The following is a 27,508-nucleotide window of genomic DNA, read 5'->3' as shown; positions in this document are numbered from 1 at the left end:
CGCTCATCAGATTTCAGTACCTTGAGACCTGAGGAGGAAATGTGAGTTCTTTTTAAGTGCCAAGATTTGGAAAGAAAGAACTGTAGGAGACCTGTCCCATCTTCAGGCACCTAAATGTACTTGATTTGCTTAATGTGGCCCAAGTCACACTTACTTAAATTAACAGCATTTAGGGGAGGAGTAAAAAGCCATACAGGATAAAGGTAAATGTTTTGCACTTAAGAATGTTTCTCCCCCCACTCCTTGAGCTGTTGCACTGTATATTATCACTGTCATCAGAGGGGGTGTGTAAAAGAACCTGAAAAACCAAACAAACCTGTCTGTAACGTGTTCCATATATCACAGCACTGCAGGTGGCTTTATTTCCACAGTGTAGTGCATTGCTGCCAGAAGCCTCCTCATTCCCCTTGCGTCTGAGACCTACTTTTGGACTTAAGCACTGCAACAGGAATAAGATCCCATCCGCACGTAAGCTCAGTTTAATTTATCGATGTCGCTATTTTTAAGAGCTGCAAGCTGCCAAGGTGGTGTGTGTCTATGTCTGTGGTAGTGATTTATCAGTCACCTACCTGATGCACTATCTGTCCTTCTGAGTTGTGCATCACACCACCTGTCTCGACAACAAGAATTTGATTTTAGTTTAACAAATTAGTGGGAGACATACATGTGAACCTCATCAATTATAATTTAATAAATGAACAATCCAGACCTGTCTCATTAAATCAAGAGAAAATGTTTGTAGCATGAAAGCTAATTAATTGCTTTTTACAGCACTATACCAGTGGGAGTTAAAACTAACACCAAACAAAAGATTTCCTGTTTAAACAACTGTCTCTCTCTTCTCTTTTTTTTCCCTCCAGAGTATATTTAGTCAGATATGTGTGTATGTAAATGAGGTACCAGGTAAAGCTGAGAGATTATCTGATGTGACACATAGAGATATCCTGTTTGCCTAGGAGATTTGCAAAGCAAATTAGACCTGCTAGTAATGTTAAGAATAAATATTTTTGGTTGACATATACATATTGTGTAAGGAGCCACTGCTATAAACTGTATACCTGAACACAATGGGGCTTTCTCACCTTTAAGTTGATTTTGCTATTATTGCATATTGCTGGGCCCTCCAGTGGTAGTTGCTGGGAGTAACTTTGTCACATGGCTACAAGCCAAGCATCAGACAGGAGCTCGGGCTTGGACCTGTATGGAACTAAATTTTTCCAATTTGGATAAACAGTCTATAGGTGAATTAAACTTCAGAAGTTAGATGTAGAGACAGAGCTGGAGTTCCCAAGGGTCCAGTTGGTTCAGCTTTGATTCAGGCCCAGCTTTACTTCGAACGGAACCCCTGTATCCTAAGTGGTGGTATCCTACTCGAAATGTATTTCAGCCTTGGAAAATCATCATGAAAATGTAGCCAAAGTGTGAAATCTAACCACCCACCATTACATGATGCCTGTAAGGATGTAAATGCTCACAGGCTTTTACCTGAGTATAGCAAAAAGGTTATGTCAGGTAAGTTTATTAGAATCTTTCAAGGATAGTATTTTCCCTTACCTAAGTACAGGCACACTTCCAAATGATATTAACTAACTCTCTTTAAACTATTAATTTAAAAATCAACTTCAAAGTAATATTCACTACAAAGAAGGGGCATTGTCAGCATTTCTATTAAAGCAGTTCTTTAAAATAGAGTCTTTTTAAACAGGCATGGTGGGGGCCGGTTGCCCCATCAACTCTTGGCAGTTAGTAGAAACGATAGGCAAAATCCTGCCTTTGAAGGTGATGGAAAAATTCTCAGTGATATCAACAGGATCCAAATTCGCCCCAAATTTTCTTGAGTTGCAAGAGGCAAGCATGGCGTGGTCTCAGAGCTGCATTTCCCATCTGTCTGTACTGTGTCTCAGACCAATGCACTTCCACTATTGTAGATGGTCTTATACTTGTTTCTACCCCAAGCTTCTAGTTTGCCTGTTGCTTGTTTACTGTGCTCATGGAAGCATGTGTTTGGAAATGGCTGTTCCATATTAATCACAGTCGTGGGGATTTCCTACTGTCTTATACAGGGACATATAGGGTCCCTGCAAATGTGAAAGGGCATTTCCCTTGGGCATGTTACAGGATCCTGGAGGTTTTGACCTTGATTTGAGTCAGTGAACAGGGATTATCTGTTGGGATCACATAGACACATTCTACACTATCACTACCCTGTGATTGCTAAGGTGGGGTCATTAGTGAGTCTTAGTTCTTCCTGTCTTCATCTCTGTTTCTATATGAAGTGTCTGTCTAAGTTTTTAGCGTTGTCAGGTTCATTGGGTTCTCTGTCTTGTCACCCATTGACATGGTCCAAACTAGGGATGAAATCTAACATTTATTGAATTTGTTGAAGTTGGTGGAAAAAAGTCATTCACCTCAATAGGAGCAGGATTTCCTCCCAGGCATTTTCCTGTGACAAAATCAAGAAGTCACTCTTTTATAGCAGGAGGCATGTAGTGGTCCCAGATATCTGTCTGCCTTCTGTACCTACTGGACTGATGAGCTTTCTCTACTGCAGGTTCTTGAAAGTTGTTGAGGTCACTTCCAACCCTATAATTCTGTGATGTTTCTACCTGAACTACTGAGTGTCATAGCTCCACAGATATTAATCCACTGTGATCTAATGCAGCTATAAGAGTTAATTGCTTTGCTTGGAGAAGAATCAGGAAAGCTTTTTATGTAATACTATATCCTGCAGCAACTATGAACTGATAAACATGCCATTACTCCCACCTTCTGACCTGTGTCTCTGAGTGTAATATATGCCATCAAACCTGTGTGTCCAGCATAGATTGCTGAAGGCATAAGGCCCATAGTAGAATCTAACATTTACTACAGTGAATTTATCATGTATTTATTATTACTTTTGTGTCGCAACCATGACAGTTCTTTTCATACAACTTCCTGGAAAGTTTTTTGAATTGTATTAGTAGATTAGCTTCTTTTTAATGATGATGTTCAGTCTAAAGTACATTGTATGTGTAACACTAGGCTTATACTAGGTCCACTGAAGACAATGAATATAAAATATAAAAGGTGGATTTTATTAGTTGAAATGTTTGAAGCCTAATTTGTGCACATGCAGTTTCTTCAACATTTACACACGCTGGATCCAGTCTACCTTGGGGACCCTGCAGGCATCCCAAATGTTTCCACTTCCTATATCTGATCGCCCTTCATTCAGGCAAAGACCTTAGTCTTATACTAAAAGTTAGACTTTGTGGCCATATTATCATATTAGTTTACTTAAATTTCTTTCTGCTAAGAATTGCCAAATTTCCAATTAGTTGTAGAAGACAGAAAGCAACTCCCTCCCCTCTTCAGCTGGGGAAAGAGATAACAAAGCTAGTTAATCTATTACAAATTTTACAAAGTGCAGTAGGTAGGCAAATCCTCAGAGCATCATCACTACTAATAACCATAACTGTCAATACCTTACTCTCATGCTGCCCTCCCTCACACACCAACTGAAAAGATGGTTCACCTTTGACCTAAGTCAAATGGAGTGCATAGCCACTATTGCAATACAAATGGTATGGATCTGGATCCCTCTCCACCACACACAGCTATTTTGGCATTATACTAAATGTTAACCGTTACAGTGATATTATCATTGTATATTACCCAAGTTCCTTCCTGCTAGACCTTTTAATTCTTCTTTCTCTTTAGTGTTTCATGGTAGAATTGTAGCGATTTTTTCAGCAACTCCACAACTTGCTTGGATGAAGGTGTAAGGTAGTTGCTGCTGTTGGTTTAATTTAGCAAGGTTCTCCTGAAACTCCAAGCTTTGACCGTGCTTTAGAAGCAACAAGAGAGAACGTGTCCTCAATTTGTGACTGATTTTCAAAAATTTCACTTTCCCCACAAACCCTGAACTGTCTGATGTCTGCATTTGCATCCTTGGAGACAGAACCATGTTTCCCATTTGTTTGCACAAGGGCCTGTTCAGCAAACAATAAACATTGACCATATGCCTGTGGACATTACTCTAGGTCTGTTCTTCCCCACGCTTTTACATGCCTATGAAAGGTTCCATTGGTCCCTTGAGGCAATCAGTTGGATAATTTCCTATTACCCACCTCAGCTTTTATCATAAATGTGCTTATAGGTCCTTTTCAGATGGTAACATTTTGATGCACTTATTAGTCCCTTCACTGATGCCAACAATTTCCAACAGATCAACCATTTACTTACCAAAATGTTTATGTACACCTAGAAGTCCATTGAAGACCCAAGGCATGCACCATTCCTTGTTAGAGAAAGTGTGCCGGGGGCTTTAGAACTTGGATCCTTGATATCATCTTCTCCTGATCTGACTAATGTGATTAATATTTTAGGGCAATGTTGGACTCCGTAACTCACAGCATCTTTCTGCCAAACACAATGGGCTGTGAACCCCTGATGTCTTGGACAGAATTGTTTGGGACAGCTGAAGATTATTATCCCACCGTTGACCATCAGACAGGTGTGTACATAGGTCTACCTTGAAAAAAGTGCTCTGTCTGTGTCCAAAGTTAGAATTTAACACTTTTAAATATGAACTCACTGTGAAACCTGTCAGCACATATGTATTCAATTCAATACAGCTGTACTTATAGTACAGAACTGTACAAGGTCTGGAAGCACTAAAGAACAATAATAATAAGAGTGCGCACTGATATTTATATCTAAGTATCGCTGTCTACTTTGATTTCCCGCATCCTTTCAGTGTATGGTTGCAACATAAATGTATTCCTTACCACAATACCCTGGTGGGATATGAAAGTATTATTCCCATTTTGTAGATGGGAGTAAGTCTGGGAGAGGTTGAATGACTTGCCCAAAGTTTGTGGTAGAATCAGAAATTGAACCCAAAACTCCTGAATCTTGACCTTTGTGATTTCATGACACGTCTAGTGATTAATGAGCACTAGATTAATGAGTTACTTAAGTCTCACCATAGAATGTTATCTTCATTATTGCAAGATGGTAAATTTAGGGTTACCAAGTGAGTCAACAGCAGTTTAGGAGTAGATCCTAATACTTCTGATTCCCAGGTTTTTACTTTATCCACTTGAAATGAAGCAGCTGTCTTTGAAACCCTTTGACTAATACTGAATTTCAACTGTAGCATGGCATAGTAATTTAGTTGGATAGGGTGACATCTCTTTAAATGTTCTTCAACTTCATATATATTTGTTAACTGGAAATGACCAGTTAAATACAGAGTTCACTTGTGAGGCTGGGGATTTCAAAGAGCATCACAGAACTTTGTGGCTTGGACCAAATGTGTTTGGTAATAACTCAATAATTCCTTGCTGGATTGCTTGGTGATTACTTCCCAATGTTTAGTCTACCATTCTTCTTCCCCCGCCACAAGTATATTGAAACCTTACACTTCATCAGGTCACAGAACTCATTTGGAGACTATAATACATTTTAAGGAATTCACTCTGAATGGCATGTGCTCAGGACAGATCCCTGCTAAAAAGGCTCAGTTAGCATCCCCCATTAGAAACCTTTTTCCTTTCTTAATAGTTGATTTAAATTCCTAAAGAGGCTGGCTTATTTTTCTCCTTGCTCAGGCTAACTTATTCAACAGGTTTTGAAAGCAAGTATAGCACAGCTCCTATAACATTACTGTGCCAGACTTGTGATAAAAATTATATCTGATTCACATTTCATGCAGTATTCTCCCAAAACTGTATTTGTGCTTTCAAACAACTGTGCTCTTCTTAAAAAACAAACTCAACCTTTCAGAATGCAATTTAAAACAGCATTTTCCAAACAGTTTATACTGTGACAAATTCATGATGATCAGGGATTCCATGCTTCATGTGTTGTAAACCTTGCCATTGCAGAAAAGATTCAGATGCCTGTCCTAAAAACACATGTCCCTGTAGTTTCCACTGAAAGAGAATATCTAAGGCTGTGCAGGAAACAAGAAATTCTGACAATTTAAAACTTGCTTCATTTTTAAAATAAAACAAAAAAGTCAGTTCCTGCAACATTTTTTTAATTGGTAGCCAGTGTTAATAAAATTGAAATATCTCATTTCACCTTTTGCCTTTTTCATTTATATGATTAATTTTGCCATTCTCCAAACTTTTTTAAAAGTTCTCAGAACAAACCATTATTAAAATTAACACTTTCTAGTGGGCTGTTCTGATTTCAATGGCTCAGAATTGTTCCATGATAAATAATTCCATGTGAAAAAATAAACCCACCTCTAAAAATATTTCATTAGCTTATAGATATATCAGTGATTGGGGTGAAGAGCTTACTAGCCAAGTTCACAGATGACACCAAGTTATGGCGAAGCATGGTCATGCTTGAAGACTGGCTACAGATACAGGCAGATCTAAACAGGCAAGCAAGTTGGGCAAGTTGAAACCAGATGAAATTCAGCATTTGAGAAATGTGTTCCACCTAGGGATGAACAACCCCTACACACCTACAGACTTGGCAGTGCCAAACTGACCAGCACCACAAACAAAAGGGACCTGGGGGTAACAATAGACCACAGCATGAATATAAGCATCAGTGCAATGCTGTTGCCAGCAGGACAAATAATACTCTGGCATGCATCAATTGATGCATCTCCAGGTAAACCAAGGAAGTGATTCTTCCATTCTACTCAGCACTGGTGAGACCACAGCTGGAGTCTCACCTCCAGTTCTGGGCACCGTACTTTAACAAGGATGTGGTAAAACTTGAGAGAGTCCGGAGAAGGACCACCCATATGAATAGTGACTTGCCTGGCAAGCCATACAAGGAAAGGCTGAGGGACCTGGGACTCTTCAGCCTGGGGAAAAGAAGGCTGAGAGGGGACTTGGTAGCAGCTTACTGCTATATCTGGGGAGTACATCAAGGGCTCAGCAAAGAACTGTTCACCGGGGCATCCTTGGGGAAAACAAGGAGTAATGGCCACAAACTCCTGGAAAACCGTTTCAGGCTCAACATTGGGAAAAACTTCTTCACAGTCAGGGTGTCCAGACTGTGGAATAAGCTCCCTCTGGAAGTGGTGCAATCACCTACCCTGGAAATCTTCAAGAAGAGACTGGACAGTCACCTTGCTGGGGTCACCTGACCCCAACTATCTGTCCTGCCTGGTGCAGGGGGCTGAATCCAATGATCTTCCAAGGTCCCTTCCAGCCCCTTACAATCTATGAATCTAGGAATATGACTTGGTGCAGAGATCCTGTCAGAGCTCATATGCTAAGCAGAGTTGAGCTGAGCAAACAGCTCGCCTTTGTTTTACTGTATAGCTTCCTCCATGTTTTTTCTATGATTACATAGGAGAACATAAAAAGTGCCATAGTGGGTCAGACCAACATATACTTTCTCCAATAATGGAAGGAGTAGATGCTTTACAGGGAAAGCATAGGAACCAGTTATATCTATAGTGATCTATCCTCTGCTCAAACTCTCTCTAGCATCTACCCTCATTGTTCTGGGCATGTCAGAGGATAGGTCCCTCACTGTTCAGTTTAAATGTCAATTGCTCAATGTTGGATGCTTCTAGATATTCCGAGAGTCCTGTGGGGTTGCAGTAATGTCTTTCATGTTCTTGTAGACCCCCTAGATTGTTTTCACTTCCTTCCTCCCCAAGTGGCCTCAAAATAAAATATGTGGGGCATGCATATGAGGTACCTGGGCTAGGAACAAAAGTTACACATAAATCGGGATAACTGATCAGAAACTAGTTCAAACCTGTAACAGAACAGAAGTTCAGGGCACACAAAATGCTTTCAAAATGGCTGAAGCCAGTTTAAGATAGACCTGGATGGATCAGATTTTAACTGATTTAGGTTAAAGTGATCTATGGAACTTCTGTCCTAGATCCAATCGTCTGACCCAAGCAGACTAAAATGGAAAAGAAAGACAACACTTTCTTGATCTAGAGCAAAAGAATCTAAGCTAGCAGAGTATGACATGGCACACATTGGAAGCTGTCCATGAGAATGGAGCGAAGGTATTGACACTTCTTAAACAAAAGGACCATGTGACTTTTAATGACAAAATGTGTAGAAGTTCATAATAAGGCATGCAGAACTCATTCAGTGAAAGGCTAGCTCTCACCTCAGCTCCTGACTGACTTGGAATCAGAACTACACTGGCAACAGGACTCCTATATTTAAAAAGAAGTATGCGTGGTAACTTTTAGCACACTTCTTCTGAAAACATGGAACTGCCCAGTGGAGAGATATTATAGGCTTATTTTGCTCTGCTTTAGGAAGCATGCAGCCAGGCTCTGATACAATTATCTTATTTGATTACAGCTGACATAGTTCATGTCAACACAGTGACATTTTTCCCTACATGTAGATCATGTTCTCTAACCCGCCCATGCCATGCTGTAGAGTCCTATAGCCATCTGTACATTGTGGGAAAATCCAGGGCCCTGAGTTCAGAATATAGCAGTAAAACTCTCTGTGCTTGCTTGAGCCATGTATACACTAAAACTTTGATTGTTGTTAGCACCAATATAACTTTTTCAACTGTGAATTAGAAGTCTTTTTGTCACAATGCATGCAAGCTTTAGATATGGGACATGAATCACTACTCTAAGTTGGGGAAATCCTTCCAATCTGGAAAAGCTGTCAACCCTCTGGGTTGAAATTTGACCAACACATCAGGTCTAGCAAGGGATGCCAGTGGAGAGTGGAAATAATAATGGAAATCTGAATCCTTGAAGAGAGTAATGCCTCAACATTTTAGGAAGGGTCAGACAATGGTATAAACTCTATGGCTCCTTCACCTCCCACTTTTTAACTCTCTGCCTCTCTTCCCCTCTGAGAAGTAGCTTGGGGCACCTTTTTGAAGTGTTCCTGGATGTAGTATAACTTATTCGCTCTTCATCTTATCTCGTTTAGATAAAGTTTTTGCTTCTGTCCTCTTTACGTAGTGGCCCTTTCTCTCCCACTCAAAGGAAACTTATAAATCTCTTGCAGAAGCTCTGTTGTCCAGCTGATGTTTTTTCCAGAAGAATATTCCAAATGGTATAACATCTTGGTGCAGTACATTCTCCTTCAAGAGACAGCTCTTCAGGGAATTAACCTTTCCTGTAAGCAATAGAGAGTGCATTCAAAAGAGCCAAACCTTACTGTCAGCACCTTTTGACTGCCTGCTACACACATCAGCACTTCTGGAATATTTTTCTGACTTCCAAAAATAATCTGATCCTTTCAGAAGTCAGAGCAAACAGGGAAACTAGACCTGACAAGAACTATTCCATGAGAGGAACAGGCTGTTGCATTTCTATATTGCCAGCAAAGCTGATATTTATCAGTCAGCTCAAAAGTCAGTACCAAGTACCACTGCTTTACCATGCTATAGTATTTCAAGGTTACTTACTGTACACATGTAACTGTAGAAAAGTAGCTAATTTCTTCTTGTGTGATCTTGAAGTAGTAAAAATAGCTGCACTAAAAATGCAAACTTCATTTCATTTTTCAGCAATAAAAAGTTGTGAATTTATCCTCACTCCCCCATCTTCTACATGAATAGAAAAACAACAAAAAAATCCAAGCTCAATCACTTCAATTGCACAAGAGGAAACTCAAATGGGGTAAGAAGTACATCCACTTTAACTAGGAGTCATGCAGGCTGCCCCAGTTCCAATTCTCCCAGGGTTGGAAGAGGGGGGACCTAGAGCCAGTCAATAGCATAGGATAACTTATGTCTAGGAAGTGACTGATTCAGTTTCCTTCTGAGCTGCCCCTGGAGTCAGGACTCTTTTGAAGTAGGAACCTGACTTTAAAGCTTTCCCCCAACCCTGGAATGAACCCCAAGGAGGTTGGTATGGTGATGTTCTACTTCTCCTTTGAAATCATGATCAATCATTGTCACACGGCTCCAGGCCTCATACTCTGGCCAGGTGTCAGTCTATATTTCACTTCTGGTGTTTGTCTTTAGAAGTGCCTTTACAAAACCTCAGATTTAACCATCCTCCTTTCTTGGGTATTTGAAACTCAAATACTGATTGAAATTTTGCATCTTTTGCCCTATTCTTCTCCTTCCAAGCTACCTGCACTAGATAGGAGGGCATAGCCTTACAAGATCTGAGACACTTTATTCAATATTACTTTATATTAATTCTGCACATACAAATGAAGGTATTTATAGTACATGGATGATACATGAACAAAATCAAAGTTCTCTTGATGCTTCTGCCATTTGTCATAATTTAAACCATTTAGACTCATTTTTGTGTCAATTGATTCAGCCCAGCTGCATCATTTACTCTCTTAAATAAATTGCTTGACTAAGTGAACGTCAAAGAACATTTTAGTTCACCTTGTTTGAAAGCAGTGATATGATTTATTTTCTGCAGCATGCTTGATGCAATGTGGAGACAGATGAAAGAGTCAAAAGTGGGTGGGGGGATGGGTCTCCCATCTAATCTACTTTCCTCATGTGTACTGGTCTCATCCTTGTGACATCTGAGTCCCATTCCAGTGCTATTTATTATCATATGTTTGATCAGAGCTGCTGTAAGAACCTCTTGATTGATGTGGGGCCAGATCCTCAGCTGCTATAAATTGATATAACCCCTTTAAAGTGGAAACTGCCAAAATCTCCAAAGCTGAGATCTTTGTCACTGTCCCAGAAGCTCCCTTGAGACTAAAGTATTAGTCATCCCCATGGACTTGAATGAAAAGAATGGATGTAATGAGTTAAAAGAAATATCAAGTCATTTCTATTTCCTACAAACTCCATTTGGGAGAATGAAGGTAAAACTAAAGGGCTCTGTATCGGCTCTGGCTATAATTCTTGAAGCTACTCTAGTGCAGGATATACATAGTCTGCATATTCATAGACATCCAAGAGAGAGAATACCACGGTCTTGTTTCCCTCTAGCAAGTGTGTCAAAGAGCCTCTTTCTTGGAGTCAGCTATACATATTATCTGTTAGCTTGGGTGGTAATGACATATGTTTCTGCCTCCTAAAAAAGTTTGGATTCCATGTTGACTATGCCTGTTTGTGTGTATGCGATTAATAGCTAGTCTGTGACTACTTCCAATAGCATGTGGATTCATTATTTTGGTCTTATGTTTTGCCTTCTCCAAATATATATTTTGGATACTTTTTTCCATAAAAATGTTCACAGAAAAGCAAATGTCACATTTTATGCTTAAAAATAATGCTGCAATATTTGCCAACAGCTATACTGCTGCTCAGCAAACCTTCCATCTTTGCTGGGAAAAAAAATTGAATGCTTTTTATTGAAATATTTTCAACTGAAATGTCCCACCAGCTTTGCTCCTTCTTTTACGCAACAGAGAGAAAAATGTTTTACCCGTTCCTGCAAAATGTTACCAACAGTTTTTAACATATTATCTAAAAATAAACAATTCACACAGCTCAACAGATCTAAACAGCGTTAACACTTATTATGGTCTCTCAAATGAAGTGAGTGATTATAACTTCCAGAGCACTTCTAAGTAAGCATTTCTGTGAAGTTTACAATATTTATGTATCTATAAAGCCTGGGGTATTGCTGATTTTCATCAGGTATTGCCTGTGTAGAGCTTTGACTATCTCCAATGCGTCACATTTTGAGAAAAATGGTCTATTTGTTCACAAAATTATCGATATTCCACATAGATGTGATGCACCCCCTACTTTCATGGTTGGAAATTGTATGTAAGAGGAAAAATGTCATAAAATGGATGTAGCATGCATTGTTACTTATGCTAAAAGATTTGATTCCATGCTATTTTAAATTTCCTGCATAAATAATATATTGTGCTTCTGGTTTTGGGTCTTTGCCAGACATTGTTTCTCACATTAAGGGCCTATCAGGTTACGAGATGTGTACTCTGAGATTCTGTGGATGAATGACGTACAATAATAATGAATAGTAGTACATGAGATGTAAGAGTTAGATTATACTAGATCAGGGGTTTTCAACCTTTTTTCATTTGTGGACCCCTAAAACATTTTGAATGGAGGTGCGAACCCCTTTGGAAATTTTGAATAGAAGTTTGAACCTCTTTGAATTGTAAGTGTGGGTGTGGTGACTTCACAAACTTTTGATTGATCATAGTCATCTTTTGTGGACCCCTTAGACACAGTCTCCAGACCTCCAGAGGTCCACAGACCACAGGTTGAAAACCACTGTACTAGACACCACAACATAGATGGTATTTGGTATACATTCAAAGGAATAATGGAAGATGCTTATGGTCTTAATAGAACAAGGTGTAGGCCAGCGTTTCTCAACCCATGGGTCAACCAAAAAGTGAGTTGCAAGAAAATATATGAAAGGGTCATGAACAAACTTTAAAAATGAATTCTCCTTTAAGGGAGGTAAATGTGGCTTTTCCCTTGAAGGCTGGCAGAGTTCCAGCTTGCAAGGGGCTGCTTGGGGACCCCCCATGCCCCACACCCACTGCCCCCTGCTGCATACACCCACCCCCTGCCCCACACACTGAAGGGCTGGGGCCTAGCGGTGGAGGGCACTGGGTCAGGAGTGAGGGGCGCTGGGTTGGGACTGGCCACTGATGTTTACAAATGGGTCCTGGTACAAAAAAGGTTGAGATCCACCGGTATAGACTCTTCATGCTTAAAATATACTTATTGGAATGAATTGTATGATGAGTTTTATAAGTATTTCCACTTCAGTTCTCTTTCCTACTAAATATGTTGCAGGGTCTGACTTATTTTGGCCATCCATTCATCCGGAATACTGGAGCAAAGAAAATGTCTGTGACTGGCTGCAGTTTTGCTGTGACCAATATAAACTAGATGCCAACTGTATCTCCTTTTCCCACTTTAATATTAATGGCTTGCAGCTGTGCAGCATGAGTCAAGAGGAGTTTGTAGATGCTGCGGGCATCTGCGGCGAATACCTGTACGTCATCCTACAGAACATCAGGATGCATGGTTAGTGTTTCAGTAATCAAATAAAGAAAAAGTCTTACAATTTATTTTATTTTATTTTGGTAACTCCATGCCAGTAGAGGGTGCTGGATTGATTGTCTGGGGACTAAAGAAAAGCTAGAATATGGCTGATATCTTGGCCCCCTATAGATAATGGTGATGGCCACATTAGAAATGCAAACAGATAACAGGTTGCATAGCTACAAGTTTCCCAGCCACACCCCATCAATTTCCCTTGTCCCTAACTTGAGACGTTCAGCCCTAGAAGTGAGACAACTCTGTGCAAATTCTGAAATCTATCTAAATCTTGGCTTCACCACTGAAATTGCCCATGTTGCAAAATCTGGTTGTGGTTTATCTCAAATGAGCACTGGATTCCTATTCAATCTCAAATACAAGTCCATTCCTCGGGTAACTCAGTACACTGTTACCATGTTCAGCACAGAATACCAAAGGTTGCATTGGTTATTACTTAGCCAGCAAAAGATTGTTGCTGAACTGCGCTATCAGTACAATATGGAACTTTAATATACCTGTTGTCATTCCTGACTACAATCTTCTTTTTAATTTATTTTCCAACACATTTTGGGAGGTTTATGTAATTGATTTTAGTTTCATATCTCTCTTAAATGATTACCTGTCTTCTTTAAATGATGGAAAGGGCAGTTTATTTCCTATTTGGTCACTCATGAGAGATTAAGGGAATAAATTAGCTGGAATGACTTGGTAAAATGCAGTTTAGATTAGGGATGCCAAACATATGCAGTCCACTGACCAGATCCAGCCCTCCAAGCCCCTCAGTCTGGTCCCTCATGCTGCCCCTGGTCTAAGCAGACCCATGTCAGGCAAAGCAGCCTCAGGGCTCCTCTCATCTAGGAATTTCAAAATGGTTTAGAGTTGAAATAAGCCTGTTGGTCATTAGTACAAAAGTATGTGCCCATGTAAAAAGAAGATATTGTTTAAGTGTCCCTGTAGTCTGGCTATCTTGGATAGAGTAGCCTTGGGAGATCTATAGGCTGGTAAAACTGCAAGCCTTTCCTTGAGCCTGCTGACTGCTGGCGACTATCATGATACCAGACACAGGATCTGAGAGACAGTATACCATCTTTCCTGTGCTCTCAGGACTCCCTCTGTCTGTGTCCTAGAAAGAGAAACAACCTTAATGTAAATGAAAGGACTGGGCAGGCAAGGAAGGATATGGGGGCAAAAAGAGATGGGAACAACTTGGGGGCATAAAACGCAAGGGAAACTGAAGCAGGATGCTCAGATGAAAATAGCAGGGGACAGGAAAAGATGGGACAGGAGGTTAGTGGCTGCAGGGAGGGTGGGAATTAGCAGATGGTACATGTACTGAGTAAATCAGGGTGTTGCAGTGAATACAGTTAGTGTCCACAGGAAAGCTGCCATATTGCTGGTTGCTGAATCTGGTGGATAAGAAAGGAAACTTCAGGAAATAAAATGGTTTATACAGCTGAACATTTCCCCTAAGAATTAGTCTTTGCCTGTCTATGCAAGACATTTATAAGGAAGTAAATTTGTGGAAGGAAAGATGGTAATGCTATTCTAAAATTTTAACTGTGGGTGAGAGGAGATTTATATGCACCCATTGGGCATCACATGTGCAATTTAATGTGAATGGATAAACTCCAGAGATGTTTGAACAAGGGTAACTGCTCCTAGGCACAGCAGCACTTTTTGCTGGAGCAGAGCAGGCCTGGGCTAGCAGTGGGCTCAGGGGGTCAGCCTGGGGCTCTGCATGGCAGACGGGCAGCTGGGGCACAAGAGTGCCAAACATGCAGAGCCATGTGGCTGGGTGGCAGGCAGGTGTCTGGCTCCCTGCTGCCTGGGCTGACCGAGCACAATTTACACCTGGGTCAGCATTTACACATGTGCTTCACCACAACTAACAACTCCACCATAAGATAGTACTATCCCCAACTATTACTTGGCTGTTATCAGTAGCAGGAGACAGGTATATTCCCATGTGTTTTAAAAGTTATCTAGGAATATAAATCCCACCCAGTGCCAAAGAAAAGACCATGAGGGCATTAACAATTCCTCAGTATTCAGAGATGGGACACTATGCAGTAAATAAAGCATGGATGTTCATTGTGCACCTTCCATCCTGGGTAATGAATGAGGCAGAAGTCTTGTGGAAAAAATAGTATGTGGTAATATAATCAAAGACTTTATAATAATGAAAATGGACAAAGGAGCCATATACGAGTAGTGCAGGTAGCCTTATTTTTGGCATTTCCTCACTTTTCCATTGTAACCCTAATAAAGTTGTTTATACACATAGACACACACGTACATTTATATATTTAATATATTATTTTTAATATAATGCAATTACTAGGTATGATGAATGCATTTACTGGTGCGCAGCAAAGTCACTGTCTTATAGATTTTACAAACCAAGGATCCAATCCTATGAAGCATTAAGCATCTTCAACTTCCATTGAGGAAGGCTCGACACCGTCTTAAGAATCTGATTTTTGGCACAGGAGATGAACTCTCTTTTTAGTGGGGAAATCTCTGCACAGTGCTCTTTAAAGGAGGGATAAGAATCAAGGAAGACTAATTCATGTGTGTGGAAGAGTAAAGAAAAGTAAAATAAGTATGAGAGCAGGAGAATGGTTCACAAGGGTGAGGTAGACAGAATGTGACAGAAGCATAAAGCATTCAGCTAGGAGAAAAGTGGAGGAACAAGTGGGGGCAGGTCATAGTTGACTAGGATCACAAGAATGTCCTTAAGAAGCTCAAAATTGATGCAAGACATGATAGGAAGATGATGGAGAAATCTGAAGAAAGGAGGGACATGTTTAAATCTGAAGGCTTGTGTCATGCTTACATTTGGTGTTTAACCATAATCTTTCATGTCCATAAAATGGAAATGATGAAAAATAACTCTGCCTGTGCCTTAAGGATCAGTGTAAAGACATTCTGCTCAGTGTGGAAGTATATAATTCAACTCCTAATTGGGTGTTTTCCCCCTCCTCCCAGGCATTTCTTTTTTTAATGACAATGAAGAAACAAAGCCATCTATTGGAGATTGTGAGTAAATTTGTTTTGTATACACACAGCTTGGTCACCACGAAGGATGCAGTGTATTCCATGATTATTAGCACTACACCTATATGAAGCCACATTGAGGACTTTTCACAAATGACAAAACATCTCACTTGTTTCCATTTTAACACTTCAAATTCCTGTAAGGGGCAGGAAAAGTTTGGCGAAGTTCCCAGCATAGGTGCCTACCTTCCTCCTCCCCCTCGCCCCCACCACAGAAATTACTGAGGTCCTATGCATCAGAGGCTCTATCACTGGTACCCTGAGCTGTTCAGGGAAAGGTGATTCTATTTTGCAGAGAAGGTTGGCAGCTTGAAATCTGGTTTTGAAATGAAAACCAAGTATTTTGCAATTCCCTTTGTACAGGACTGGAGGCCTAGTGCAGTGACCTGGCAACCACCACTTTTCAAGACACAAGCCAGAGCCCTGAGAGCCAGGGGTCCCAAACTCCAGGGCAGTCTACGCAGCTGGACTCCCACAGTTGCAAAGCCTGGAACAAGTCTGACTGTTGCAGGGCTTTGGGATCTGGAAAATCAGACCTCTAGCAACCCACTCCATTGGGCCATATCAAGGATCCAGGCAGACATATTGATAAGAAATAAGGCCTAGATTCTGTCGGTACTTTGGGAAACTGGACCATCACCTCAAATCTCTTGATTTAATCAAATCAGCCAATTCTGCTGTGACCAGGTGTAGGAGTCAGCCTGTGATTTTTAGAATCACATTCAGCTAAAATCCTTATATATAACTGAATTACCATCATTCTTCCGCAATTTAGGCAGTATAGGAAAACCCTCAACATGGGATTACATCCTTCAAGACAGCACAAAGGACACTCAAAAATTGACCAGACCTTAGATGCTAGAATCCCACCCCAGGAAGTGGGTGGGAAAGTGCTGTCTAACCATTTCCTGGTGGGGCATAGTGTCTAATGTGTAGTTCTACCTGCTATGGTTAGGCCAACAGCAGAGTTTTACATCTAGACACTGAGCACTAAAGTTATGAACCCCTACACTTTCAGCAAAAAAAGAGTAAGGCCAGATCCTCAAATGATTTGGGCATCTAACTTCCCTTTATTAATACCTTTTAAGGACCTGAATCTAAATCCCCCCTCTTCCCCTGTAACCAGTGGCAAACCCATTAACCCATTAACCACTGAGGATCAGCTGCTAAGAAAGGGTTTGTAACATATTGAACACTGGCTTACATAATGGTATAAAGTAATGACACGGGCAGCACAATATATTTTGCATCATGATTATTTAGTAGCCCTCTGCTACTCCACCCAGTAAAATATCTTCATGAGTCTTCATTGTAAAGTGCTATGTTATGAAGAAGGTTAAACTCTTCCCTTTGAAGTCCTTGTCTGTGTACAAGACACAATAGATTGGTGACTTGTAGAAGTTAGCTTTGCAGAACTAATGATGTTAAGTATTCTAGGAGACCCCCTCCCCAGAGGTTGTTATTCAGTATTGTCTTCTACGTTATGTTACCATAATACCATGCAATCCCCCTTTATCGGTAAGGTGATATAGCTTGTGTCTCTGCAAGGTTGTTGCCAAATCTCACGCTCATCTGTCACTGCAACACTTTGCCAGCACCAAAGCACCGCATAGTATGTTGAATACTAAGGCAGGAAGCTCCATCATAGCTGTAGATCCACTTGAGAAACACAACACAACCTAAGTTCTATAAAACAAAATTGCTAGACATACGGTATATGACATGTAGGATGATTTAGAGCCTTCTGTTGTGGTGCTTATCTATCGTACAAACCAGCTGACTGAGTTAATGTTCACTTTGGATTATCATTATGATAGAACTGTTTATATTAATTAAAAGATAAAGTTAACAGATCACACTGCCCCACTACCCCATAGCATTTACTTAGCTGAACACTCTGACCTTCTGACCAAGTATTACCAGGCTCAGAAATTCCTCCTCCTTCACTTGAAATTATTTTGTAATTTTGTTCCAGACAACGATAAGGCATGCCTGAGAGCAGGTGGCATCAAGAGTCAAGAATGTCATAGTCATGGCAGAACAAGTAAGTATAGATTTGAAATACAAAAATTGTGCCTGAGAGATTACACAAATGGTAGAGTCACTTCTTGATAGCTCAGATAAGTCAAACCTAAACCAGTTATAGATTTTGCTGTCAGGTTTGTATCATGAAGCACATGCTGTTTGGTGCTTTTTTTTTTTAAGTCTTATCTCCTGGAATTGGGTTAATTTAAGCATTTTTTTTTTATAAAGGACGTTTCTAGCCCTCACAACTGTGGCGAAAAGCTAAAAAATGAATTAAATGTAACCTAGAAGCTCAAAATCCAGAAGTAAATGAAAGAATCCAATGTACTGCTGCTGTTATTAGAATGCAGTTCTCGTGATGTTTAAGCTGATCTCAAGATTTTGAAGAACAAGGCTCACGATTTTTGAATGCTTAAGGTTACCAATACTGGCTTTGTAGCTTCCCCATCTACTTGGTTCCTAGAGTCTTGCTTCTTCAGGATTTCAAGAAGTGCAGTCTGGCACCCATGCAAACCATGTTCATCTTCTTTCTTTGGAGGTTCTCATCTCTCATAGAGTGTTTTCAGCTCAAGAAAACCTCTGGTTTAGCAGAAGCAGAACAGAGGAATCTAGCAATGTAAGGAGAGCTGCACAGATGCTGCCTGTATAATGTATATATTATGTACAATGTATAATGAATGTATATTATGTCCATGTATAATGAAGATGTTGGTGTCTCCAACTCCTTTGACCAGCAGTAAAAATACTTAAAACATTTTATAGGGAACCTTCAAATTGGTATTGTTATTATTGTTATTGTTATTATTATTGAAAATACCATTGTCCTTTAATACATTACCATTCTGTAAATATCAGTGATATAACTGGCAGCTAAACCTCTGAAGGAGAGAACTTCATCCCAACTCTACAAAGGAGTTAAATTCCAAATTTTAGTGGGGCCAAAGGAAGATTCTGGATTTGTTCTGTCTGCAAAATGTGACTTGATCCCACTTGCCATGCAGATAGGCATTGCACTCAATGTTGAACAATTCAATGGATGGCAAAACCAAGTAGTTAATGATCTTGAGCCCAGACTGAAAGAGCTGCTATAAAGATGTTTTCTTTGAAGTACTGTGTCATGAACTCAGCCTTTGGGAAGGTCTGCTAAAACATTTTTTTCCTGCTGCAGGCCTACAGAGTTCTCACCTGTGGGAATTTGTAAGAGACCTGCTCCTGTCTCCTGAAGAAAACTGCGGTATTCTTGAATGGGAGGATAGAGAACAAGGCATTTTTCGGGTTGTTAAGTCAGAAGCACTGGCAAAGATGTGGGGACAAAGGAAGAAAAATGACAGAATGACATATGAAAAACTGAGCAGAGCTCTTCGGTGAGTTAAAAGGTGGAAAAGTCACCACATTTAACATGGTGTTAATATGGGGTTATATAAAATACACTATTTGACACAATTATACTTATTGCATAGCTTTAAAAATGTTTATTCAAAGTTTGAGCCAGAGTTACTGCTCTTTTGGTTACAGATAGGATTATGGGCCCAGATTCTCAAGTGCTGTAAATTGGCATGCCCTTCTCAAAGGCAGCAGAGCCATGCCAATTTACGTCAGCTGAGAATCTGGCCTAGGTTTGTAAAATGATACTATCTGCCTCGGCAATAATCCTAGCAGTTCATTTTGAATTGTGGTCATCGTAAAAAGAAAAGCACGCAGGCTGAGTTCTCAAAGGAGCCAAGTACACCCTTCAAGAACTCTGGGAAAGTTTGAACCTCTGCAATGTAAATGGAGTTGTGGGTGTGAGACTATCCACTTAAGAAAAAGACAAGAGCTCTTTGGAAAACATGAAATTAACTGCTGTGTTATTCTCCTATCTTACCTTACATGTGAAGAATTGCTTTTAATAGAAAATCCACTTAAATTTTGTTACCGCAGGTACTATTATAAAACTGGAATTTTGGAACGAGTGGACAGAAGGCTAGTCTACAAGTTTGGAAAGAATGCCCATGGATGGCAAGAGAACAAGCTATGAATTCCCCACACACAGCAAACTGCTTGTGCAACCCAAAGTGTTTGACAGGAACAGACACTTGAGAAAAAGACTTTTCTCCTGCCTTTGTCTTCTCTGACAGGCTGAACTAGTGGGCGGTGGTCCATTTCTGAGAAACAAGCCAGAGTACCATTTTGAAAGCACTAAAATCTGGGGGCTTTTTCCCCACAGCATACCTTGTGGCCAACATCAAACCTTAAGAAAATAGCATCCGTGATGCCGTTCAAGGTTTTGTTAAGTGTAATAGTTGTATCTGTGATATCTGTCTCTGTGTCAAGAATTGCTTTTGTCATCAGCCAGCAGATCTCAAAATGAAATTTCTGTTTCTGTCACTCCCTTTTGGAAGAGGTTGGTTAAGAATTTTTTCATTCTGTTCTTAACTATTTTGCAGAATACATAAGGCCTTTCCCTACCTTTGGTTAGAATTCTCCTAATCCATTTAGACAGCAGCATTTTGGCCAGGATGCATTTTCTAAGTTCCTAGCCTCATTTCTGGTGCACTTACACATGCATTAACATGCTTTAGTTAATATGCATCAAATCTAGTACGTCTGGGCATTTTTACACTTACTCTGGGGTGCGGCACCAGGTGTTTTAATTAGCGAGCTGCAGCAGGGAACTAGGTTGCCTGCTACTGAATAGTAGTAAATGGGTTTCGCTGCCATTCATTAGGGCAGCAGGTGCCAATTGCTATGGCAACTAATTGGGTCAGCTGACCACCAGGGGGCAGGGCCTGCCCTTTATAAACAGAGAAGGGAGGAGCAGCAGCTCTGCTGTGGAGCAGAGCATGGCACAGCTGTCTGACTGACTGAGAGTCTACATGATGAGACGGGGGGAGAGAACCCTGACAGGAGTGTATGTTAAAGCTAGGGGGGCTTAGTTTTCTGTTGCTGCTGGTTGGCTTAGAGCTTTGGGTTTTCTGTTTGGTTGTTTGTGTAAGACCGGAGGACCAGGCGAGGCTGTAGGGGTGGAAGAGGCCTCAAGGGATCTCCCCAATAGAAGAGGGGTTTCTAGCATCACAGAGGGTACTGTGTTTTGGGGTGTCCTGACCCCAGCCCATTGGGCAACTTTGGGAGGAGCTAGTGGGGTATCCTGCCCCCAACCCAGTGTGGGCAATATGGGGATGAGCCCCAATTGGGAAGAGCCCCAGTGGGGCGTAGGCCCAAGAAAGTGGGTCTGGGGGCCAGGTAAGGCTAAGGCCGCCTGAGCCCCAATTCTCAGAAGCCCGAGTCGGGCATAGAAGGCCCCAGTGTGGGCGAGCGTGGGAAGCGTGAGCAAGGCCCCAGTGAGGGCAAGGAGCATGCGAGTGCGGGAAGCGTGAGTGAAGCCCCAGTGAGGGCAGGACCGTGAGAAGCGCGGGGGACAAGGCCCGAGTGTGCGTGAGACCGCGGGAAGTGCAAGGCACAGGCCTGAGTGCAGGTGACCACGGGATGTACGGGAGGCAGGCCTGAGTCGGGCACTGCCTGTAATTGAGGAGCCCCGAGAGGGGAGCAAGCCCATTGAGGCATAGAGACTGCGGGAGGCACAGGCCTGAGTGCGAGTGACTGCGGGACGTACGGGAGGCAGGCCCAGGTCAGACACTACCTGTAATTGAGGAGTCCCGAGAGGAGAGTAAGCCCATTGAGAAACCCAGGGAGGGCAAAAGGGTGCAGTCTGAGAGAGGCCCCAGGGGCGGGCGCGTATATTGAGCAGGCCTGGGAGAGGGGGCGAGCATATCAGGTAGGCCCCGAGAGAGGACCAGCACAGGGAATAGAACAGAACCCCGGTATAGCAAGACTGGCCCCGTGCCAAGGAGGGCAGGAAGGCAGCCTCCCATTAATAATAATAATAAGATCAAAGACGTGGCGGGTGAGAGAGAGGGTGCATTCATGACCCAGGTTGGCACGGTAGGCAAGGGCGCTAGGGGAGGTCACAGCACCCCTAGGGACCGTCCTGCCACACGAGCCACACTAATTAAAAGCACCCATGTGTCACATGTATCAGTGTCTCTTTGCTGAAAAATAGCACTTTGGACTAAAGCTCATCAAACAGGTTTTATTTCAAAGCAGCCCACTGCCATTTTTCAGCATGGGGATGCTAATACATGTGACATGGAAGGCTGCTGGAGTGCATCCATTTCCATGGTCCAGCAGACTCGATTAATCGAGTCTGCTCTGATGCAAATCCAGCACATCAGAGCAGGCTCCCCACACATCCCTCCATTGTAAGGTACTAAGAAAATGTGCATTAGCCTATTTTAATGCATATCAACTAAACAGCACTTTTTGTTTTGGGTGGCACCTTAACGCATGTTAAAATAGGCTAATGTATATTAAAGCACATGGGTAGAAGCACCTAATTCTCAGGTCTGATAGATTCTTTCATACTAGATCTGGCCAGCTCAGTGTCCTGTATATTTTCACAGAAGTAATCTGCCTGGTCAACTCTACTATCAAGAAATAAGAAAAATATACTAATTTAAAATATCTCAATACTTGATTTCTTCCATTACCTATAAATATGACTTATGCAAATGTATTCATCCATATTAAGGGGGGGGTGAATCTGTTATTCTTTTCATAGAATCCGCTCATTCTATGAAAAGTTCATGGCGACCATTCAATATTTGTGCTATGGTAATTAATGACCATGGTAATATGGCTCTTGAGTCTGGTATTGACTGAATAAGTGTAGCTCTTTTATAGTAAGCACTTTTGGTATATTAATTCACTCAAGTGAAAAAATTTACTCTCCATTTAATATTCATACATAGGAGATTGAATTCTGCTTTCATTGAACCTTCCTGAAAATGAAGCTCATCACTCCACTGTTCGGGAGAAATAATCTTGAAGAGGGCATAAGCACTACTGAAATAAATAAGTTTGAAGCTTATGGAGGGTTGTATACAGTGTATAGCTGTTATACCTCTACATATATTGGTTAACTTTCCCAAAAGTAGTCACAACAATATACTTATACATATTTTATTAAAATTAACATCAGGCAAATTGTCCTCAACTCTGTGAAACCTCTCAGATAATGGGTACACTTGTTTGTGGAGGAGGTGGCATATCAGCACTCTAAGAACTCCAATCATTTAAAAGTTTCATGGGTGCATTATAGCTTAACAACAATATGCCCTTTTCACCTGAAGGCTTAAGCAACAGTCCTACTTCATTTCTAATGGTATTTAGGGGTTCAGTGGAAGCTCCGATTTCATTTTTAGAAGTGGGTCTGCTGCATATTTCTTTATGGAACCTGAATTTAATGTTGTGCATCATCAGTCATTGCCTTTTGCTACTTAGAATCTGTCTCTCTTGAACAGAAATATTATAGCTGTGCAGTGGTGACTGTTCTTTTGTTGTTTCATACAGAAACAACCTGTTAGTTGTCCTATTAGTAGGGCATTATACATATCAGGACCCTGGGCAACTAATGGAGATGCACTGTTGTTGTTATTGACTTAAGCAGGCATTGGGTCAAACCCCAGGTGTACATATCCTCCCTATATTATGGAAAATGAAACCCTAAGGGTCACATACACATTCTTCTGCATTGTGGGTGTGTCTGCATGTGTGCTTTAATGTGCATTAGCCTATTTTAATGTGCATTAAAGCATCACAAAAAAGTGCTCTTTAGCTAATGCACATTAAAATAGGCTAATGCACCTTTTTCTAGTTCCTCACAATGGAGGTACTAGATTTAATGCATATTACCTGAAGTGCATTCATGAGTGCTCTGTATCCCCCTGATTCCTGTGACTGCTGTTCTTCCAAGTATTTTTGTTTGTTTTCATCTCTTTAACAACTAGGTAAGCTCTGAGTGAATTTTAACCCTTTCAGCATGACAAATGGGGTAGGAAAGCTGTGGCATCAAACCACAAATCTGGCTGGCAATTTTTGCAGTTGTCCATTGCTTAGGACATAAGACCAACTTCAAAGAAACAGAGAAGAATGACTGTCATGTTCAGGACCACGATGAGGGCACAATATTTACATACCACACCTCCCTCCCTATTTTACAACAAAAAGGCACACAAGACTGAACATTTTTTTTTTTAAATGCTTTTTGCTAAATTTTACAAATGTTGCATGTCACCCAAATACATTCTGACTTCCCAACCAATGATAATCAAAACAAAGCCCTCTAAACCTTCACAAGCTTCCCTGGTATTTTCTGGTCTGATACTATTAAATCATCACTGGTGGATTCTACTCAGATGTACTGTTCAATGCTCATTTCCACTGAACTAGCACAGGCAATGAAAAGACAATGAATCAAGAGGCACTGAGCTGCATTACAGAGAAAGAAGTGAAGATATGAAGTTTTATTGATCGTGAGTGTTTTAAATCTGAATGACTAAGATATGTATTTTTTGGATTTGTATATTTCCCAACCAATTGCAGTTTGTAAACTGTGTGAATGAAGTATTTAATGTGTAAGATGTGTGGCTTGCTTGTTTTGTAAATCATATCAGCAGCACCCATCGTGCCCTTATGCTTTTTACAGACAGAAACAAATATTTAATAGCAAAACCAGACCTAGCCCTCTAACCTTTTGGTGCTTTGCTTTTATGATTAAGTGCCTGGTCTAAAGGCTGTATTACGCCTCCAGGCATATGTAAAATCTGAGACAGAAGATATCTGTAATGGATTTTTTGTAGCCCACAGGGGCATTACTGTTTGCAGTTCAAACACAGCATGTACTCAGAAGAAAAAGGATAGAACAATGTTCTAAAATGCCCTTTAATTAAGGACTCGAAAGAGAGAACTGAAGACTACAAACTACCAACAATAGTTAGAAGAAGACTGTTACATTGAAAATAACCTTATGTTGTACCTAAGGGGGAAATCAATCCTTTGCCTTTATTCTGCTGAGTTGCTGGTGTCACGGCAGCATTTGGTAAAACTGTTGTAAAGGCCAAAGTGAGGAAAGAAGCAACTCTATGTTTTCCATGTTGGCTCCACCAGTAGCCTACTTAGGTGTATAGATTAAGCATGACCATGTAGGGTTACATCTCTGTGCTCACCAACTTATGGCAATAGCAGCAGTGAGTGCTGGTACCACAAGAGTTATTGCAGAAGAGCTACTTTTATTAAATGATTTCTATTATTAAACAGACAAAAGAAAGTACCATAATAAATTCTGAAATTTGTTTGTTCTCAAATAAACTAAAGGGGTTATCTAAGCATAAAAAAGAAACTGCCCACTAGAACACCATTAAAAAGTAGTCTTAAAAAACCTCAGCTAGGGTAAATTTGTTATAGCTCCATTGACTTCAAAGAATCTATGATGGTTTATATTTGCTCAAGATCTGCACTTAAATTCCCATTGGTAGTAGAGCTCTTACCTCATACAGCACAGCAGTCAAAACAATTTTCAAGTAGTAGAAAGGTGCATTCTGTTTTAGGCACATTTTTTCAAGAATATTCAATAAAAGTTAAAAACATAGAGGTATATAGCTCCACTGGAATGCAGAGGAATTATACCAATATAACAAGAATCAAAGCTAGGCTCACAGACTACGCAGCAACCCTTGTGAATGCACTACAACATTTCTGTGCAATTTTCCAAAGCAGGTCCATGTCTTTATTACTGTGCCCACATACTGCATAAAGTGTTGGTTCATCATGTCTGCAATGGGTATGTCTGCATGGCATGATGCGGTTTCATGAACAGTAGCTGAACAACCTCTGAACAAGTTTGATCAGGTACCAGAAATAATCAAGCCAGGTTAACATAGCACTCCATCCAGATTAATACACCCAGCTTCTGGGAGTTTATTATTATAACTAGTGTGGGGTATTTGATCGGTCAAATAAAGTTTGATCAATTGACCAAAAAATATTGTGAAAAATTGTGTAAAAAAATTGCAAATAGGTTCAAATGACACAGAAAAAGCACAAATTTTCCATTAAGAACCATGTCAAAGAACAATAAAAAATTATATTTGTCTCAAGAAAACGACCAAAAAAATTGTTCTTTTTTGTAAAATTGCTTTAAGTTTGACCAGTCAAAAATATATATTGACCAGCTTGCCACCTCTAATTACAACAGCCCTTCCCATCTGGCCTAATCAGCCCTAATGGAATGCTACATTCAGATCCATCTTGGGTGTTTGCACCACACTACATTGGGGTAAGTCAGTGCAATATGACACAATATGATAAATGAGATTGTAAGTTCTAAACCTGAATTTCCATTACAGTTTACCAGCCACCTCTAGTGTTGTTCCACATTTTAACCACTTACAACATTACACTTGGAAAGGTTTGAAGTTAACATTACTGATATATCCTTCATTAAGATAACCTATTACATATTTCATACTGCTGTGGAACACCATCTACATTGGAAGTCATCTAAAACTGTTATAATTTTAAACTGAGAAGCAAGCAATGTGCATAATACTGATCCCATTAAGGTTGCATCATTGCCACTGGGGCCAAAATGAGGGGACAGAGGGGTCCTCTTGACTGAAATCCTCTCACTTAATTCTGAAGCATTACTACATGGAATAACTCATGTGATATTACATAGCTTAGCACAAAAAAGATTTACTGCATGCAAGTGAACCTTGAGTATTGAGGTCAATTAATATAATTCCTTGAGCTGGCATATGGCTGTCTTCCTTAATCTTCTATAGCATGGTTCTTTCCAGAATGTGAGAAAAAGACATGGAACTTAAATGATCTTGGCCAAAAAGAATAGCAACCAAGTAATCTTAAAAAAATAACATATATGGTATATTTAACAGTTATCATTTGCCAGTCATCAACTGCTGAAAACAACAGAATGCAATCACATTTGGTTAAATATATTTACATTTTGATACCTATTATTAGAAACAACCTACCATTTTCATCCCTGCCTCTCAGGAATTTTTTATGCTAGTCATCAATTTTAAAAGATACTAAAACCTTAGCTATATTACAACTGCAGGCTAAATCTTGTATGTTTAGATAATACATTCTAAAAAGGAATAACCTAAATTACCTTTAAAGTTACTGCACTGTGAGAAAATTTACATTAATCAAAAAAGGCACTGGCAATGTACTTATGTCTCCAAATTGCATACACTGATTAATTTTTTATATAATGCTAATAGAGTGAACATAGTGTAAAAGATAGTTTTAGCAATTTCATCTGATGAATCAGGCCAATGACCCAAAAGCAACTGAAACAAACTCTCATGATATTTTATGCACTAAATTAATTCCTAAGAGCAAACAAAAATATTTTTTGGTCTCAAAAGGAGGGATATTGATTGGCCAGAGCTCTAGAAGACACTAAGGACTAGAGCCAGAAAGACTGATGCATTGCCATATTCAGCAACACAGTATCTAAGGGCACCTGCATAGAAGCACAGCTGGAGTCTGCTGGAACATGGCAATTTCTGCAACCCAGCAGCCTCCTGCATCTCATGTATCAGCATCCCCATGCTTAAAAATGGTGCTGGGGGTGCTTGAACTAAAGCTCATTGAATGGCTAGCC

General features: G+C 40.4%; 1 protein-coding gene across 1 annotated transcript; it reads left to right on the top strand.

The window, feature by feature from the left end:
* The first annotated feature begins 385 nt into the window (after positions 1-385).
* Positions 386-25,889, top strand: ELF5 (E74 like ETS transcription factor 5). The gene is made up of 7 exons (XM_090032927.1): positions 386-468; positions 4,371-4,498; positions 12,670-12,903; positions 15,907-15,957; positions 17,951-18,019; positions 19,169-19,364; positions 19,921-25,889. Exons 2-7 carry the CDS (start codon positions 4,375-4,377, stop codon positions 20,015-20,017), a joined length of 771 nt encoding a protein of 256 aa, XP_089889053.1. The 5' UTR covers positions 386-468; positions 4,371-4,374; the 3' UTR covers positions 20,018-25,889.
* Positions 25,890-27,508: the final 1,619 nt, after the last annotated feature.

This window comes from Crocodylus siamensis, chromosome 2 (assembly GCF_052110815.1).
Source record: "Crocodylus siamensis isolate JL-2025a chromosome 2, ASM5211081v1, whole genome shotgun sequence".
NCBI classification, from domain to species: Eukaryota; Metazoa; Chordata; order Crocodylia; family Crocodylidae; genus Crocodylus; species Crocodylus siamensis.
The sequence above is the reverse complement of the archived record's forward strand: the minus strand, read 5'-3'. Positions and strand labels throughout refer to the sequence as shown.